The 19,633-nt window shown below is 34.6% G+C and overlaps 1 protein-coding gene across 3 annotated transcripts; it reads left to right on the forward strand.

Annotated features, from left to right (window-relative positions):
• The first annotated feature begins 271 nt into the window (after nt 1-271).
• LOC110023047 (high mobility group B protein 15-like) lies at nt 272-19,150 on the forward strand. Of its 3 annotated transcripts, none has more exons than XM_020722260.1 (7): nt 272-348; nt 1,123-1,385; nt 2,217-2,295; nt 15,923-16,085; nt 16,187-16,282; nt 18,122-18,498; nt 18,581-19,150. In XM_020722260.1, the coding sequence occupies exons 2-7, from the start codon at nt 1,156-1,158 to the stop codon at nt 18,968-18,970; spliced, it is 1,335 nt and encodes a 444-aa protein (XP_020577919.1). In that variant the 5' UTR covers nt 272-348; nt 1,123-1,155; the 3' UTR covers nt 18,971-19,150. The 3 variants fall into 3 exon arrangements, with proteins under 3 accessions (XP_020577919.1, XP_020577918.1, XP_020577920.1); XM_020722259.1 differs by having other exon boundaries at nt 320-387; XM_020722261.1 differs by lacking the exon at nt 272-348 and adding an exon at nt 709-1,025.
• Nucleotides 19,151-19,633: the final 483 nt, after the last annotated feature.

Consider the following 19,633-nt stretch of genomic DNA (forward strand, 5'->3'; position numbering starts at 1 on the left):
GTTATATTATTTCTTAATCAATGGCTAATAACCCTCTATCAAGATATGATAACAGCGAAACGCCACACGTGCCAGCGAACCTCTCCATCTCCCTCTCACACCCTCTCACACGTGGGATTCGCCCGTGCAGATTGCCAGCCTCAAAATATTATAACCACCACCCATTTTAATTCCAAATTTCCAATTATATAGATATATATATATATATAGATATAGATATGAGGGGGCAATATGTATATTTATATGAATAAATATTTATATTGATAATTGTCAATAAAACAAGCATTCAAATCCTCATACATATTAATATCTCCCAACCGCTCTCTCAATCCATCGTCTTTATATATGGTAAGGTGATTTAGGGTTTGCTCTCACCCTCGTATAATGGTAATTTTATTTATGTATTTTTTTTTGTAAGGAAAAATGTTTATTTCGTCTCCGTCTTGAAAAAGTCTGTAAGTTTGTAAGATGTATTGCACTGACTATGTCTTTATTATATTAAGGTTTATGATTCCCATTGCTTTCTTTTATATATATTTTGTGATTCCATCCATGGTGGTTAAGAATCGTACTGTTTATTTGATTAATAAGGATTTATGGATTTGGGGTTGATTAATGGAGCGGTTGGGGGCTGTAGAAAAGGGGTTGGAGGGGTTATTTGTTGCTCCGTTGTCTGTTTCTAGGGCTACGGGGATGGGTTTGGGATTTGTTAATCGTGTCGCTTTCTTCTTACCTCTCCGGAAATGGGGAAATATATTTCCAGATTCTGTTTTGGATGCTCTGTGATCCTTTTTTTGCATTCCAATTTGGGGAGTTTAATGCTGCTTTTTGGCTATTGAGATTGTTAAGATGGATGAATTGAGAAATGGTTTTATTTTAGATGGATGATGAAAGTAATACCTTTTTAGGATAATTTGGTTGAAATAGAATTAAGTGATTTAGATTTTTGCAATGGAGATAAGAAATAGAGCCATTAGCTTGCCAGATAAAATTAGTTGAACGAGATTAATAGTAGATTTAGGCTGGTAATGATATCTTTCGGCTATCAATTTCTTTGAATTTTTTTTTTCCTTTTTCTCTTTTTGATTCATAAATATTGAAGTTTGAATCGTTGGTTTGCAGATAGATATTTGAAGGCGTATTGGGGGGAAGAAGATGGTGGCTGCGGAAGACAGAGAAACAGAGGATGTTGCTGTTGCTCCCAATAAAGAGGAGCTACAGGCACCGAAACCTAGTTCTAGACAGGCAGGAGATGAGATTGGAAACAATTCCAACTATCAGGCCTATCCTGAAGCATTAGCCAGCTACCAAGATGTTGTTGAGAGTAAAAAATTATTTATGGAATCACTTGAGAAGTTACATCGCGCAATGGGAACCAAGTTTATGTGAGCTTTTATTTTTTTTTTTTCAATTAGTTATGATTTCTTTATTTTTGAAGTAACATCTTCTAGTTGCTTTTTCATCTGGTGGAGATTTGAGGTTATGATTTTGCAATTCTAAACTAATTCATTTGTAAAGCTCTTTGAATTTACTTGCCATTTTTGTAAAAATACACAATATATGAGTTAAAGTTGGAAATTATTCTTTTTTTGCAAGAGACCCTTTGGCAAAAGTGTTCGATATATTCATTTGTGGTCAATGGCTGAACCAAAACATAATCATTCTTTTGTTTTTGGTAGTTTTTTACCCTTTTGGTATCTCCAAGGTAAAAATTGAAGCATTTTTGGTTCTATGAGCTAAAGTATATGCACTACTAATTAGCCTTAACAAAGTAATTGTAGTCAAATTGGTTATGGTTGCTTTGCATGGGTTATATAAATTGTTGTAATTGCTATAAAGTGCTTTAGATGGACGAAATTCAATTTTTGTGACTAAACTTTATCCCATATACTTTAATCTTTCTTTAATATCTATTACGCTTAATTTTCTAATCCCGAGTTTATAACTTTTTTTTTTTTACTTATATATTTGATCTTAGTTTTGTCGGATGAAGAAGTATGAAATCATTTTTTTGTTTTCTTATGAAGTTCTGAATGAATCAAAATATTATTTAAGAAACATCAGCATAGTTTTCTTCTAAAACGTCTAACTTATCACTATTTGGCCTGTTTAGATTTCTCGTGTTGTTTGAATTGCAATATCAACTACTTAGAAGATCATGCCTCTTGTTATATTTTCTTGATATATTTGTGAATTTTCTTTAATATTTTTATTAGGATCCCCACTATTGGAGGAAAGGAGCTTGATCTACATCAGCTTTTCATGGAGGTTACATCTCGAGGTGGTATTGAAAAGGTATCACATAAAAATCATCAAGAACTGCATTATTTATTTCATGATGAATATTTAGCTATTTTGCATGCTATTTTGTTTTTATGTTTAAAATATTTAAAAAAGAGTGTACTCTCTCATGCACAACTTATTTCTTTGCTGATAAATTTATTAATTTGAACTTTATAAAATTTTCTTGATTATTGGAGCTCTATCTGTAGATATTATTGAAATATGAAATTTTTTTTGCTTCTTTCTTATATTTCATGTCATTAGTCAACAATTGCTTTGCGACATTGTATATTTCATTTTCATTCTCATTTTTCTTTGTAAATTTTAGCATATGAAACTTGTTCTTTTTTGACATCCTTTAAGTTTATTACTTGTTCATATAACATGGAATCCCAAAATTGTTTGTAAGAAGGTGAAGTGCATATGAACAACAAAGTTTGATCTTTACCATCAAAAATGATATCAATATTCCTTAAATATAAAATGATGGAACTAAACTCTAGATACGATTTAATAGGCATATCGTTATGCATTTGAAGCAAATGACCTCAAATTTTTTGCTAGAGTTTGTTTGAGAGTTTTTTTTTCTTCTATAAAGACTCCAAGGGGTTTGTTTGCTGAAAAAGGAGTGCACTTCATTCCTTTTGTAGGAGTTTCAAAAATTAAGTTCGATGAATTCTAAATGAATGGTATAATTACATGCTTTTGAAATTCATTTTCTAATTCAATTTCAATTCATTTGGAATTCGTTAGATTTGCATGAATTCCAAATACACCGCTTTGTATTTGTTGCTTGCTGTCCCCAACTACTGTTGCTTGCCCAACAGTTGTCTGTGTTATCGGCTGCCCTAGCTTGACTACTGCTTTTGCTATCGACAGCCGTTGCTAAACCTCCGCCGCCGCCCACCACAGCCCACTTGCCTACCGTCAACCTCCCATCGCCCGCCGCCCATAATTACATATTTAATAGTGATTTTTTTCTTCATATCAAACAAGAAAATATGAATTGCTACATTATTTTACACTGAACCAACAAAGTTTAAAATATTTCAAATACATTACATTATTTTTACACTTCATTCCTTTTTCAACAAACCAAACAACCTCTAATGGAGCCATAATTTTTTTGTGATTATTTGCTCCATAAAACACAATTGAATTTTCAAGAGAGTGTTCGCATCCATCTATGTTGTCTTCTTCACTCGTGGTTTCAGGCATCAAGGTATTCCCTATGAGCGTGCCCCCACACATCCTTGTCGAACTAGTGCACCACGTATATTATTTCTCCTCTAAACACTTTGAGCTATCAAACTTCCTGATTTAGAACTTCATGGTCATCATATTCCTCTTAAACATGTGTTCAACTACTAATTATTAGGAACAATAATACACCTAAGTTTATGCTACTACAACATCAGTCTATAAACACATGTGATGAACCACAAAATAATTACAAAAGAGTTTAAGTGCCAAAAAAAGAGAATACCTAAATTTATATGTTTCAGCTAATGTAAAACTACATCCACAAAAGAAAAGAAGGGATTTGATCTATTAACAAGAAAGTTATATTCATGGTGTAAAATACATGGATACTTATTAGATTTTCCCAAAACCCGAGTACACCTATGCTCAAAAAAGTAATATAGAAACCTATATCTCTTAAGTCAAATAAGAGAAAGCAACTTAAGAGAAATAATAAAAAAAGAGGATTAAAAAAATTCTAGAAAATTGCACAGGCCAATTGTGTTTTGCAGAGCAAATAATCACAAGTTGAACTTCTAAAAATTTAAAGACGACACCATATGTATATCTTGATGATACTTCAAACTTCTAAAATGAACTTCTTGTGGTTTTCTTATGATTTAATGTCAATTAGTTTTTTTATGAATCAACTTATATAACCACCAACTCATAAAAAAGTAAATTAACTTTTTTAAAATTATCTAGTACATTTTTAAGCTTTCACACAACAAGCTTGATAAATATATCATCCTGTGATTCATGCATGAATATCATGCCAATAGCTAAAAATCACCTTACAATTTTCAAGTTTTCGCATCAAAGGCTTGCAATCTACCTCACGATGTGATTCAGCATGATATAAAGAATACCTAAAACAAACAAATCACTTTAATTATAGCTTGGAAATGAGCGTTGGTTATGTGCGTTGTATTTCTAAAAGATGTTAATTTAGCAAACACATCTTAAGCAGCATAACCTGAAAAATTTCCACTAAATTACCTTCATATTATGCAAAGCAACTCTTATCTTTATGAATAAATTTATTGATCTTTTGTGAAGATCCTGAAGCACTAGTAGTTTTTAGTAAGTATGATAAGGTTAAATATGTTCATTTGACCATAGTTTTAGCAAAGCAAGTTATATGTACGATCAATGATCAGGGAAACTTTATCTATAGTGAGTTGTTTTTACATAGAATATAGATATTCAGTTATATGATCAAAATGTCAGCTGCTGGATTTCGTTTTAAATGAAGTTGATCCTATAAAAGAGCTATTTTATGTTCTTGCTTTGAGTTGAAAAAAAAATTTCTTTTCGGGCTCTTTTTTTTTTTTTGTAAAAAGAAAATTCATTTTTGAAAATAATAATTTCACCTTCAATCATTTTTGTGCAAAATGCATAGCATTACATTTGAGAAAATTTGAGAAACATAAAATTAGTGCTGATTTTAACTGCATCCAAACATCAGATAGATATACACTATTTTATGGTTTTTCAAAACATGTTTTCCATCTTCAGAGGATCAAATGGGCCCTTTGATTCTTGGGTTTGATGCATTTATTTTAATCTTATCATATATAAAGAAATCTCTTTCAATCGCATAAGCTTAATTCTTTGAAACAGACAAACAGTAAACCACTGCATACCGAATGAAATTTAAGTTTGTTGCTAGTTTCAAGTTCGCATTCTGGAACTTGGATATAGTTGGTTATTATTTTAGCACAACTATCAGATGAGAGTTGATAATGATTCTGTGTGGTCTTTTAAGCATGCTTGTGAACACTAAAACTTTTAGATACCCCATTTTATATGTATATAGGTTTGAATTCACAACGCAACATTTCGGTGTTCATTTTCTTAAAATTTTAATTTATAGTTTTGAGTGTTCGGTGAAGAATGCTGTTTGCATTTGAAATACATTTTATATTAATGCTTCAAAAACTATTGTAAATCAAACCTTTTATCTATTTTCCAATTTAAATTTTATTTTAGAGAAATATAAGCGCAATGCCATACAAAATTTTAAACGCATGAATAGGAAGGGTGAATATAGTTTCTTTAGACGAGACTTATTTTGGAATTGTTTGCATGATTACAATATTGAAGGTTATTAATTTAGAGCTGTCTAAAATTTCTGGTTTATATTTCATTTCCATTAATTTTGAGCACCCAAAAAACTAATTTATGCTCATGACTATCCGGCTCTCTAAAAGAAAGTTAATTCTGTTAAAAAAAGCGTAGTGGTAAATTTGCTTATGTAGTGATGAGGATGCCAAATAACTAGGATCAAGAATAATGTGCCCCCAAGTAAACACAACACAGAGAAGACACATATTTACATGGACTTACACCATTGTTGGGACTAAGAAGCCCGGTAAAAATGACAATCACGGCATACAAAACAAGTACATTTGTCATCCTTTCTTAAATCCTCATCATGCCCACCAAATAATGTCTCAACGATTACTTCTCACCCTGAAACCAATTACCAAGATGAACTCGACTCGAACAATTGCTATTGTCATTTGTTAATGATATAATCCTTTAGTCACCATTGCTAATGACACTCAATTTTATGCACTCGGTCGTGTCCATAAATATTAAGATGATGGACACCTCCATGATAATCAACTTCATTAAGCTCTACCAGTTTAACTCACCATGTTTAGCATGCTTGGGAAATGCTAAAATCTGATGTCCAGTGATGAGTTCTATTGCTAATTTTTTGTGTTATCACTGTGAAAGTTGGGTTAAAATTAAATTATTTTGAAGGATTGCTCAACAAATAAACTTGACGACCCTCACGTGGTAGTCAACATGACTGCTGAATTTGATGGAAATTTTTTAATTCGGGATGATTACACCAACCTTGTCAATATTTTATGTTACTTAGACATAAATTCTTGGATTATTGAAGAAGCTTAATTTTTATATTATAGGAATGTTGAATTCGAGATGATTACACCAACCTTGCCAATATTATATGTTACTTAGACACAAATTCTTGGATTTTTTAAAAAGCTTGATTTTTATATTATAGGAATGTTGTTTTTAGATTCTATCACAATTCTTGCCTCCCCTTTCACACTTATCATTAAATAAGTGCCTATCCAATGTGCTTATAATGAAGATGGACCATAGGATATTCTCAATTTCTTTCAGAAATGTTGCTTGGTGGTTACTAGGCACATCGGTGCCCAACAAGATCAGGCTAGATGCTTTCAATTCTTGTTGCATGTTGTGAAGCTTTAGCTCGGGGATTTAGCCCTGAAAAGCGAGAGGACTAGAGGCTTGTATATAGGGCTGTCAAAACGGCTCGTTGTTCGCGAACAGCTCATGTTCGGCTCGTTAAGAAGCTCGTGTTCGGCTCGTTAATTTCGTTCGATAAGTTAACGAACTGAACACGAACTAAGATGTGCTCGTTCGTGTTCGACTCGTTTTGGCTCCAAATACTACTCATCAAGTATATATATATACTCATCAAGTTTATATATATATATATATAAAGTAGTATTTTTAAAAAATCTAATTGACTACAAGGCTACAAAAACTTATAATAAATTAAAATATTAATTAAGAAAATAGAATAAAAATTATTAAATTAGATTCAAATGATGTTTTAATATAAATAATAATTTTTAAAGCTTGCTCAAATCCTTATATCTTATGGCTACATGATTAAGGGTTGTTAAAAGGACTCTTTGTTCGTGAACAGCTCGTGTTCGACTCGTTAAGCAAACGAGCCGCACACAAACACACTTTTTTAGCTCGAGCTGAGCCTGGGCTCGCTCGTGTTCGGCTCGTTTACACCCCTACTTAAGTCTTCACTATTGCTTAGGAAGTTGTTGCAAATCAATGACAAGAGAGAGATGCTATGCTCATATGTTGCAAATTTATGACAAGAGAGAGGTGCTAAGAGCTTGGAATGACAAAGATCTTCATCCATTCTATATCTAAATGTCAAATTTCTCTTAAAAAATTCATCTCTTTCCATGTTAGGTTTCTCACAGAGTAACAACCATGCCAAGGAGAGATGAACAAGATGGTATAATGCTCACCACCAAAGGATTTTCTAAGAAAGAAATGGTTGCCGTGACATATCAAGCTGAGCCATGATGAATGACTAGGGGGGACACTCAACGATAATAACCATAACTCATGAAATTTATCAATACGGTGTTAGCATTGTCTTCTTTATTTTCTTCTATTCCAATCACTTCTCTTTTTTCACTTGGCTGACAACACTTATATTTTTGACAAATATAATCTCAAATCATGAACATATTTCTTTTTATCTCCATTTCTATTTACTTTTGTGATGCCTTGAGAATGATAAGAAGATTATGCACAAACACATTGAGGCAAACACTTATTCCTTGTTAGTGCACAATATGATGAGTTTTGGCTATTCTTCCCAATGGTACTCCATTATGAATAATAGCATTTATACGTTGAGGCAACGCTGATTCCTTATTGGTTTAGGCTAACGAGATGAAGTTATTCTTACTAGCAACTCCCTTCGTTAAGGTTATTATGAAATTAAATGAACTCGCCATACAAACCCGATGTTCCAAATGAGTATCCTAATTTAAAAAAAAAAAAAACTTAATTTTGCGAGATCAAGATTGTCAACATGAATATCAACTCACAACAAATGACATATTTTAGGCTAACGTGTAAACTTCATTGAAGGCATAACAATAGGTGGCCATTCTTTTTAAATGTTTAACAAGATAATTCTCATATTACTTAAAATTGTAACATTGGGAGAAACATTCTTCATAATAGTTTAACGAGAGTTTTCATAGCTTTACAAACTTAAAGGAGTGACTTTGATCCTTAAGCAGGAGCCCTCAAAGGAAAAGTAAAAAAAAAGGAAAAAAAAAGTTGATCAGCGATTACATAAGAAAATCACTAACAGTTGAAATGATAAATTTTACCGATTTGTTAACTTTTTTTTAATGATTGGTACATAAGTTGTTAATTGGGGGGAAAAAGGCACTCGATAAAATCCAAGCATTTACAGTTTGATTGCTTCTTAAATAATTCATTTGCCCCATTTTTTAATCAAACTTGCATTTCAAGTATGATAAGGAGCTAAGAGCTTTGGTGAGGATAATGCTTTTTAGACAACAAAATTGTCATAGTTCATTGTAACTATCCTTAGTGAGACTTAACCCATCATCTTTGTTATTTATATGGTAAGTGATTGCTTCCTTATTTGATTATATGGCTTGCCTAATGGGATGGTTCTTAAGTTTTGCAATCTATGGAGCGCATGGACAAGTCAAAATATTTTTTTGGTTTTCTTCAGGTATAAGGCAAACATGAACACACTTTTGACATGCCCTAACAGAGGTCTGATCTATTTAAAATAAGGACCGAGTTAATTTTCCCAAAAATTAAGTCAAACAACTCGAGAATGCCCTAACAGGATAGCGACATATGTGGAACACATGTATAACACATTACATGTAAATGAAACAAATTGAGTTGAGCATGAGCTTCCTCAAGCACAAGCTGGTAAGATCGATTGGAGTATTTATAGTAGTATTCAAATTTGATTTATTTAAAATTAGAATTTTTTTAGTTTGGTTTGATTTCAACTTATTAGTCTACTGGATGAACCGTATCAAGTTTATTAACAAGCAATATTATCAAGCAGCTTGCTAGTTAATTGACTTATACTTATCCGACCAATTGTTGAGCCGTCTGTTAAGTTTAAAAATAAATTTTAAATTAAATGAAAGACTAAATAAACAAACATTTTGACGAGCATAAACAAATAACTTATGTTCATGAACAAAAACATGTTAACTTAAAAAAAGATAAAGACTCCCATTCTTATGTTAAATAAACATTGAATTGAATCTTATATGAGGATATTATCGAGCCTTGATCATCTTAGTGAGTTTGCTCGTGAGCTTTATATGATATTACTCATGATCATAAACGAATCGAACAATAAGATATTTAAGCTTGTTCTTTTATCACTCGAGTATTTATGAAACTATCTAAGCTTGTTTGATTAAACGATCATGAACAAACTCTAATCAACATGAGCCTTGAGTGACTTGCTGAGCTTGTTGGTCCATTTACATCCCTAATTACAACCAATTTCCTGTCAATTAATCATTGTTTATTCCAATTTTGTATTAAATCATAAAAATCTTTATTTTTGACGTCATGTACATTTTATTCTCATTTATTATCATTTATTTGCATTAATCCTTGGGGAGCCCTCATTTAATTATTTTTCATCTCTAATTCAACATATCTACAATCTTCATTTCATTTAGCCTACCGCACTGTTGCTCTTTATCTATCGACTATACTCCTTAGTTGAGTTTGCCACTCACATTTTTTTTAATGCAACAAGCAATCTCCGATTTCATTGTGACGCATGTGAAAACTTCTTCTTGAACTTAACAACTCAATTTCTCTATCTATGCTTAGGTGTGGCTTTGACTTTTTTTCTCTTCCTAACCGTAGTTTTTTTCTTTGAGGCATATGATTGGAGAGCTTTCTTAAGAATGGCATTAGCCAGATCATCCCTCTCATCAGTGATATCACAAGAGCTCAACACCATATTTTGAATGCAAGGAAAGCTCAAGGATCATAACAAATGTTTTAATGAATGAAATAGAATCCCTCAACTACTATGAATAAACTATAGAAAGATTATGGAACAACTAGTTCCTTAAAGGAGCTCAATAACTTCTTGTTTCATAAAGTTCAAATAAGACTAAAATCCTGATATCGCAGCAGGTGTGCTAATTCAAAAAATTTTTTAATAATTTTGCAACTAATATTGCTTGGTTTGGTCGCATTGTCACTGCCAACATGCATCAATTCATTGAACCTGATTCATATTTGAACGGCCTTGTCAACTCGTCAGCCTCAAGCTCACTAGCATGATGCCCAAGGGAGTTTTCCTCCAAAAGCTACCTTTCAAATGCTATTTGGCTAGCATTATGGATTAACACTTCTTCTTTGATTCAAAAATAACAATACGAAGAAAATATAAGAAGAAAATACTTTATATTCAAAATTTAAATTTATCTTACTTATAAACTGTGATTCTTGTCCTTAGTCTAAAGGGTGTGACCTTTTAATTTAATTCAAGTACATTTAGAAATATGTCTTAACAATTACTCCCACCAAGCTTATCAAGGGAATGCTGCCAACGCTTTGCTCACTCTAATTCATCCCTCCTGCTCATGAATGAACCAATTCTCCTCAAAGAGTTCATGATTTCATGCGACTAAATCATTCAATAATCACATTATATGTGATAAAAAAAAGTACGTTGAGGAAAGTTCCCCTCAAATAGTTGATTTGATGTGAGTCATTCATTCAATACTCACATTGTTTGCGTGCAAAAAGCATGTCGTGGATGGTCTGGTCAATTTCAATTTCTTTGATAAAATTAAGCGATTGCTGCCCCAAGACCCAGATTGACTCTTTAATTTCTTAACTTGATTATGATGTTTTAATCTTTAAGATTAGAGGGTAACTGATTTCCTATGTGTGCTCTACTTGAAAGTCCAAATGATCTAATGTGATAAGAAAACTACGAAGCTTCTTGGAGAGACTTGCTTAAGTTTATCCTATCTTGCTTTGCTGGCTAATACTGATAACTCCCTCCAACTTTGTTTGAGGTTTTTCCAAGAGACAATCACCCGGCTATGCTCTTCCACTCATGTAGTTGAGTTTGCCAACTTGACAATTTTGTCTTGTTGCTTCCCTAGTGTCCATGTAGGTTTTATACTCTATAAGACTCTGCTTTTGATGACACATGACTGATATCCATATTCGTTTACTCTAATATGCTCACAATAGGTGCTAGATGTAACTCCTTGCTTATGATGGTCATTGGATCAATTCCTTATTTGTGGACTAGAAAAGCCATTTGGCCTCTAACGTCTACTGCCTTTTTTATGGCACCACTATCATCATCGCCTCTTAGGTTGTTACCACACATGATTAAATCTTTATTTACTCCCAATTTCTTGCATTAGATCCATTCATTATGTTTTCATTCCCATTCAGGGAGCTACTCCTTGGTCTCCTTATTGCTACTGCTTAGGGTGTATTGTTAACAATGAGGTGAACACTAAAGATAGCTCCATCGGCACACGAACCAATTTTCCCATAGTTCTCATTAGTGGCATACCCTTTTGGTGCCATCCTTGACTCACATCCGTTGACATGCCACTCTAGCCCCTTATTCTTGGTGGTAGGTGTTGTGAAAAACGACGACAATAAATCGAAAAATGTAACGAGAAAAATTGGACGCAGAAAAAAAACATCAGAGCGACACGCGGATTTAAGTGGTTCGGCAAATTTGCCTAAGTCCACGGAGCTATAGAGGATTTTACTACTTTGAGGAATTATACCGTCAAGCGCCTCGACGTTTACAAGAAAATCCCTCTTTTCTTCTCTCCCTTCCTCTCTCTCTCTTTCTCTCTTTCTCTTAGCTCTCAAGATGACTTGGCTTGGTCTTGTTTGGCTTTACTTGGCATTTAAACCAAAAGAGACTATTTATAGAAACCATGAGAGCGGTAGAAGGGAGGTAGGTGAGCGGTGGGATGTGGTAGATGAGCGGTGGGTGTGGTAGGTGAGCGGTAGGTGAGTACTTAATTAAGAAGCTAATTAAATTTGATAGACCGAGTCTCCACATTACCCAATAATTTTCATATTTGGAGACTGGGACACTGAATGCATCACCTATTAACTGCATCATCTACTAGTTGTACCGACATTTTCCTCAAACTTGATATCCTCCACCTCTGCAACTCGAAGCCCCTGTCTTCATGTCAGAAGACCAGCTGAAGTTGAGCACAACTTCAGCTTTTCACGACTAACACCCTCAGTTGACATATCACCGTCAACATAGTCTTGTACCTCCAAGCTTTTTCCTGGGTTAGTCTTGTATCTGCTTACAACTCCCACTGCATGAGCAATATCTTGCCCATGTTGAAAGCCCTTTTCAACAAGTACAACTTCAGCTTCTCACGAGTAACACCCTCAGTTGACATATCACCGTCAACGTAGCCTTGTACCTCCAAGCTCTTTCCTGGGTTACTCTTGTATCTTATCTGCTTTACTCTTGTATCTGCTTACAACTCCCACTGCATGAGCAATATTCTGCCCATGCTGAAAGCCCTTTTCAAGAGCTTGGAGGTACAAGACTACGTTGACGGTGATATGTCAACTGAGGGTGTTGCTCGTGAGAAGCTGAAGTTGTGCTCAACTTCAGCTGGTCTTCTGACATGAAGACAGAGGCTTCGAGTTGCAGAGATGGAGGATATCATGTTTGAGGAAAATGTCGGTATAGCTAGTATATGATGCAACTAGTAAGTGATGCATGCAGCGTCCCAGTCTCCAAGTGGGAGAATTGTTGGGTAATGTGGAGACCCGATCCACCGAATTTAATTAGCTTATTAATTAAGTACTCACCTACCGCTCACCTACCACACCCACTTACCGCTCACCTACCTCCCATCTACCGCTCACCTACCTCCCACCTACCGCTCACCTACCACCCACTTACCGCTCTCATGGTTTCTATAAATAGTCTATTTTGGTTTAAATGTCAAGCAAAACCAAGCCAAGTCATCTTGAGTGCTAAGAGAAAGAAATGAAGAGAGAGAGGAAGGGAGAGAAGAAAATAGAGATTTTTTTGTAAACGTCGAGGCCTGCCACACCCATTTGTTGTGCAATGTCGTCTTCCTTGGTGAAAGTTTTGTCAGCTCCAAAGTCTGATTCCTTGACAGAGAATCCGTCTACTCCTTCTTGGTCAGCTCCCAATTGCTCGAATTCTTATATTGTAAGATTTCTTCATGGCTCTGTGTTTCTCCACCATTTGTCTGTACAATGTCTGGTTTTTCTGTCTTTGAAGCTCTGCCACCTTTTAGGAAATGAACTTTCTTCTGCTTCCCCATAATGCACCTCTGACTCATGTGTCCTCGCCTGAGTAAACCTGTAGTTATATATAGTGTGTCAGTTTTCTTACCCCGAGCCAGTACTAATACTCCTTTGGTAACATTCTAGGTGCTATCTGAAAACACTACCGAATGACCACCCTCATTGAGCTGCTCAACAGAGATGATGTTTTTCTTCAACTCAGGAACGTGCTTGACTTTTTTGCAAAGTTCATTTCCTTTTGTTAGGGAGTGCAATATCAACGTCTCTCATCCCCACCACGTCCAGAGTTTTTCCATCAGCCGGATATAACTTTCCAAAGTTACCTGCAACATAATTTCGCATTAACTCCCGACGGGAAAATGTATGGAAGGAAACCCCTGAATCTAGTCTCCAGTCATCAACAGAACTGTGAACTACTAGAAATAATGCATCATGTATTTCTTCAGTTACAACATTAGCGCCATCATTCTCCTTCTTCTTAGGATTCTTGCAGTTTCTATTTATGTGGTCAGTCTTGCCATAATTCCAACAGTAGGTGCAATGCATGTTGGATTTTATCATCAAAAATAAGATCTCTAGGCAAACAATCTATGAATCTGCAGATACGCAATATGATCATATTACTTTCTGGCTCCTCTCCTCTACATTACAAATGTTTGGAGAATTTTATAACTTCTTCGAGAATCACTCCAGGGGGATCACATCTTCAGAATTCTTCTAGAGCCATATATTTTTCTTCCTCGACAATCTATGAGTCCAAGCTCGAGTGATTGCTTCTCTATTTTAGCAAAAAATGTTAATCGTTAGAAACTATGATTGGACAGCAGCTTCAATGCTTATTGTTGCACTAAAAATGTGCTTATGACTATCATTTAAAGCTTGTGTCAATATTGAGCATAAAATGAAGGGGAAAATAATGCTTCATTTTTTGAAGTCATTCATGATCACACGTGTTTCAAGATAACATTGTTCTTTTTGAACAGCCAACTTATTGGAATTTCTCGAGCCAGCTCATCTTTTTTGCATGCTTGGGAAGCGATAAAATTTGACATCTACTCAAACTCCCAGTAGGTTAGGCCCATGAGGCATATCCATAATGCTACTTTACAGTCTCACGACACTTGAAGGACTCGTCCCTCATCACCTTGTGCCCTTTTGTAGCTTTGTTCTTGTTACTCGTCTTCTTATGAAAGTCTTGGCTCCCTACAACTGATGCCTGTCAATACTGTGCTGGTGCACTTAGCTTATGTCCATCAATCTCATTCCACCACCAACATACACTTGCAAGCCGAGGTTAATTATTTTATTAATTACAGGATGATCTTATACTTTGACATATTGTCATTATCTACACCCTTAGCTTATTATAGATGGCAGTCACCTTCAACCACCAACACTATTGTACTAATTTAACACCCATTTGCCACCTATTTTTCGATAGTAATTTTTTAACATTCATTCTTATTATTCTTTGTCATAAGCAATCTTACCGCCACCTTTGAATATGTCCTTTCATAACCTTTAGCTAGCAATAATTTTTAGCCACTTCTTCAACCAGTGGGAGCATAGGAAGATGTTTATAAATATAAAACATTCGGATACTTGAAGGAAAATGTTATATATACTTGTTGAGGTTGAGCTTTAAATTATCGTAAAAAATCTCTCATTCCTCCTAATTCTTCTCGTTTTTAAGCAGAATTGGATCTCCTTGTGCTTAAAATTTTATTGTGAAAAGCCTTCTTACATTGCATAGTGGATAAAATTACAAATCCCAAAACCACTTAAATTGCTCTTGGTCAGATGGTCATCTCCCTTTCTGCTCCTAACTCTATAGCAAACATCTTGGTTGAGTGACCATCTCTTTTGGTTTCATGGCAAGATTTGGCTGTTAACGCCAAAGGAAAATCAAAATTGATGAAACTTCGCTTTAAAAAATCCCGACCATGAGCTATACTTGCATCTTCAACCTTATATGAAACCTTAGGCTTAAGATAACATTTTGTGGAATCCCCCAAACATGATTTGAGAAACCTAGAACTCTAGAAGAGACTCCTATATTGCTGGCATACCCTAGCATTGATTGCACCTATGAGACCTCTCACATGGTGCGAATTTAAAAGCAAATCTATACGAACCAATGCACATAGTTGATTCTTAGGTTGAACGGCGTCATATGCTCCAATGCTTGATTGCTAATCCCAATCCTATCTTCTGTGTTGCCTTGCCAAATCCGGTATGGAATCCAAAGTTCATTTTGAATGAGGTTATTTGGGTAAAGTAATTATTGAGTCAAATAGCAGTTTATTAAATACAAATTTGAATGTTCTCTTTTCTTCTTCTTTTTTTTTTTTTGTGGGGAATTTTGCACATTTCCGGTATATGAATGATTGCCATTACATCATCAGAATTTCATTTTAGTTAACTTTTAAGTTTTGCGTCACTGCAATTTTTGTCATGCTATTGGCAGGTTATTGGAGATAGAAGATGGAGAGAAATTACAAATGCTTTCAACTTCCCATCTTCTGCGACAAATGCATCATTTGTCCTTCGAAAGTACTACATATCCTTATTGCGTCACTTTGAACAAGTTTATTTCTTTAGAGCTAAAGGATGGTCTATTCCTTCCTCTGGTAAATAAAACACAAAATTTTCTCTGATTTTTTTATTGTGATTTCAGATTTTTTCAGGCTTTTCGGCCTTTTTTTTAGTTGTTCAATTTCTTTTTCTGCAGTTTCTCTAAGCACAACACAAGCTTCCATCTTTCAACCTGACATTCAATCTGCCAAGCGTAAAAGAAGGAAAAGCAGTGGAGAGATTGCACTGGCAGGTTTGTGGTCTTCTATTTGATAATTACTTGCTTCGTTCATCCTATAGTTACCAAAACAATCCGCTTCCTGACTTTACATGGTGTACATATACGTTGCTTGTTTGTCAGTCATCGCTGCAAATTGGTTTCTACACAACATCAGTGAGCAGAAGAATTTCCATTGATTAAAACTAGCTCTAAGGATTTTTATCATTCATTAATCCGTCAAATAGTGGAACAGACATGGCTAAAATTCTCGTTTCACGGGCTTCATTTGAAAAGCAACTTTTTTGGGTTTTGAGTTAAAACTTTTTTAGCTCTGACAAAATTGCGGGAACAATCTTAGAATTCAAGTGGATTGGAGCATTTCCTTCGAAGCAGCATGAACCGCATGTAGATGCTGAAGTAAATTCACAAACATTAACAAAAAAATACATATAGATTTCTATTGAGCATAATTGCCAGCCATAATTCTATCAATAATGTATTTGTAGCAAAACTTGTAGAAGAGCCAACCAGCTAGGTGAAAAGAAAATATTAGCAAGTAGGTATTTGGAAGCTAGTTAGTAAAATAATGTTAAATGATTTAGAAAATTTGTATTAGACTATAAAAAATGTAAATGTAGAGCTGTCCAAGAACATTACACCTAGCATTGGTAGGTTCGCCTAGAATTGACATTTGGGGTTGTTTTGGAAGTTGACCCAACTTATTTATGCTTAGCTCGAACTTGATCTATATTTATTATGTCGGTCAAAATATTTGACATGAGCCAAATTTGACTCAAACACGCCTAACCCTAATTTAACCCGTCTTACCTAATTAACCAGTTTAACCCAACTAACACAACTCAAAACCGTATAACCCAAATTAAGATGCACGCATAACAATTATGAGGATGTTCGTTTTGACACTATCTTCTAATGATTGTCAAGCTTTAGAAACTGCTAATATGTTATTTTGTCTTTATGTCAGAAACTATGGCTTTGAATTCCATTGAGAGCTTAGCAGCAATTTAATTAGTAATTGAGAAAATTATTATTGACAAAAATGTCACTCTACATACGCTTGGAAACATTGGCTCTTCTTGTCTTCAGTTTTACCAGTTTGACAAGCTGGTAAAAGCCTAGTATTAATAAGGTACATTTGGATTTGTTGATGTCTTCAATTCTTTCTTCATAATTATTCTCATCATTAGCCTTATCCAACTGCTTGGTGTGCACTTTATGAATTCATTTTTTTTTCCTCCTTGCCCACCCAAAAGTTCTTAAGGTAGGAATTTATTATAGTGTTGGTGAGAATCAAATCCATGACCTTGGCAACAACTATCAAGGTCCTTACAAATCGAATTAGTCAGTACCCATAAAAAACTGCTATAATTCAAAATTTGGATCATTTTTCAATTTATGCATGTCATTTTGCAGTAGGGTCATGCTATTATTTTTTTGTATCCTTCCAATTTCAACTGATTTTTTTGAAGAGAAAAGCTGTGAGAGATGAGTAAAGCTTGAGTGGTTAAATATACTATATGCAAATTCTATTCATTTTATATCTTTTTTTTTTCTTTCAATTTTCTTACATTTGTCTTTCATCTTTTTTCTGCACTTCAATAATCATTTGTCCATGCCCAGATCACCTAAAGCCCCAAAAACCAAGTTTGAATTGCAAATACAGCTTCTCAGTAATACATTATCAACCGGTCTTACTTAGTGTCCATGCATTTTCTATTCATATAGAATAATATGAAGTTCTTTCCTAAAACCTGCCTAATTCCATTAGAACTGAAACTCCCTTGTATTCATTCTTGTTTACATAAATAAGATTCTCATGATGTCTTCTATGCTTCATTCCATCTCCATTAGGCCAAGCACTGCCCGAAAACCGCACAGTGGTCGGAGTTATCAACGGAAAATTCGATGATGGCTACTTCATCACCGTCACAGTCGGCACGAACAAGCTTAAAGGCATCCTTTTCAATGCCACACCGCAAAATGCAGTTGAAGTCCCAGTTTTTTCAGGAATGAACGCCAACAGTAGTCCAATGGTCAGTCACCGTCGACGACGAAGAAAGAGGATCAGCTCAAGGGATCCCTCACATCCAAAGCCAAATAGAAGCGGTTACAATTTCTTCTTTTCAGAGCAGCATGCAAAGTTGAAGCTGATCCATCAAGGGAAAGATAGAGAGATCAGCAGAATGATTGGTGATCTATGGAACAATTTAACAGAAGCAGAGAGAGCTGTAAGTCCCAAGAGAACTACAAAATGTGTTTTTCCTTTGAATAATTTACAAATTTAACTCATATTCTGTGTGTAAATATCAGGTTTATCAAGAGATCGGCTTAAAAGATAAGCAAAGATATCAAAGTGAGCTGGCTGAGTACAAAGAGAAGCAGAGAGAAGGCCAAGTTTTGACTCATGTGATGCCAATTCAGCAGCTACCAGCTGATCCAAGAAGCATTGAATTGGAAAATATGAATTTGAAGGAGGCAGATGATGCTAATAATAAGCTTTTTGAGGATGGTGTTGATACTATTGAAGAGAAATCAGATGAGGATTCAGAAATGCAAATTTCATCAGAAGCAGGAGCAGCTGCAGTGGAATCTGATATGGAACGTCGATCGGAGATTGATGCCGAGATGGCGAGCAAAAGTGATGCTCCAGTTTCTGGTAATGATTTGGAGTTTGCAGAGACATCATCAGACAAGCAGTAAGCTGAAAGTGCACAGAACTGATTTGCGTTGTTTTTTTTTAATTATAGGCGCAGAAGAAGCTAATTTGAATGATACTTTTTTATCTTTTTTTTTTTTTTAATATATTTCACTTTTCTAACCGTATGACAAGCCTTTTAAGGTATTTCCTAACCTGGTTAAAATTTCTTAATTTTTGACAAATGATCAGTTTCTTCTGAATTTGTGAGGTTTATTATAGCTTATAGCTGGACTTGTGTGTAGGGGGTGTAAATGAGCCAAATGCGAGCGAGTTGAGGTTCTATTTGTGTTCGGCTTGTTTGTATTAACACCTGTTCAAAATCGGCTCATGTTCGAATTAGGCTCATAATGAGTTTGTTTGTATTCGGCTTGATATTGTTCGATTTTTTCATGAGCTACTCGAATTTGTTCATTTGTTTGCTCAATTTTAGCTCGAATTAAATCCAACTCAGCTCTCAAGCCACAATTTCACACAAGCCATGTGTTTTCTCCTGTTTAAATTATTCGAAGGCTACAAGGAAAATTTGCTGACAGATATGGGACTAAAAAAAATTTCATATATTTAAATCTATTGGGATGTTAGTCTGTCCCACGCTACTTTCTTTTTTATTTTCTCAATTTGGACATTTTTACAATTCTAACAATGACAAAAAAACTATATATATA

The sequence above is a fragment of the Phalaenopsis equestris genome, unplaced genomic scaffold, assembly GCF_001263595.1.
Source record: "Phalaenopsis equestris unplaced genomic scaffold, ASM126359v1 Scaffold000206, whole genome shotgun sequence".
Taxonomy (NCBI): domain Eukaryota; kingdom Viridiplantae; phylum Streptophyta; class Magnoliopsida; order Asparagales; family Orchidaceae; genus Phalaenopsis; species Phalaenopsis equestris.

Bases quoted from the DNA above. Each gene is read 5' to 3' on its own strand.
- LOC110023047 (XM_020722260.1), top strand. From the start codon at position 1,156: ATGGTGGCTGCGGAAGACAGAGAAACAGAGGATGTTGCTGTTGCTCCC. The intron at 16,086-16,186 runs GTAAATAAAACA...CTTTTTCTGCAG, and splicing joins ATGGTCTATTCCTTCCTCTG to TTTCTCTAAGCACAACACAA. The intron at 16,283-18,121 runs GTTTGTGGTCTT...CATCTCCATTAG, and splicing joins TGGAGAGATTGCACTGGCAG to GCCAAGCACTGCCCGAAAAC.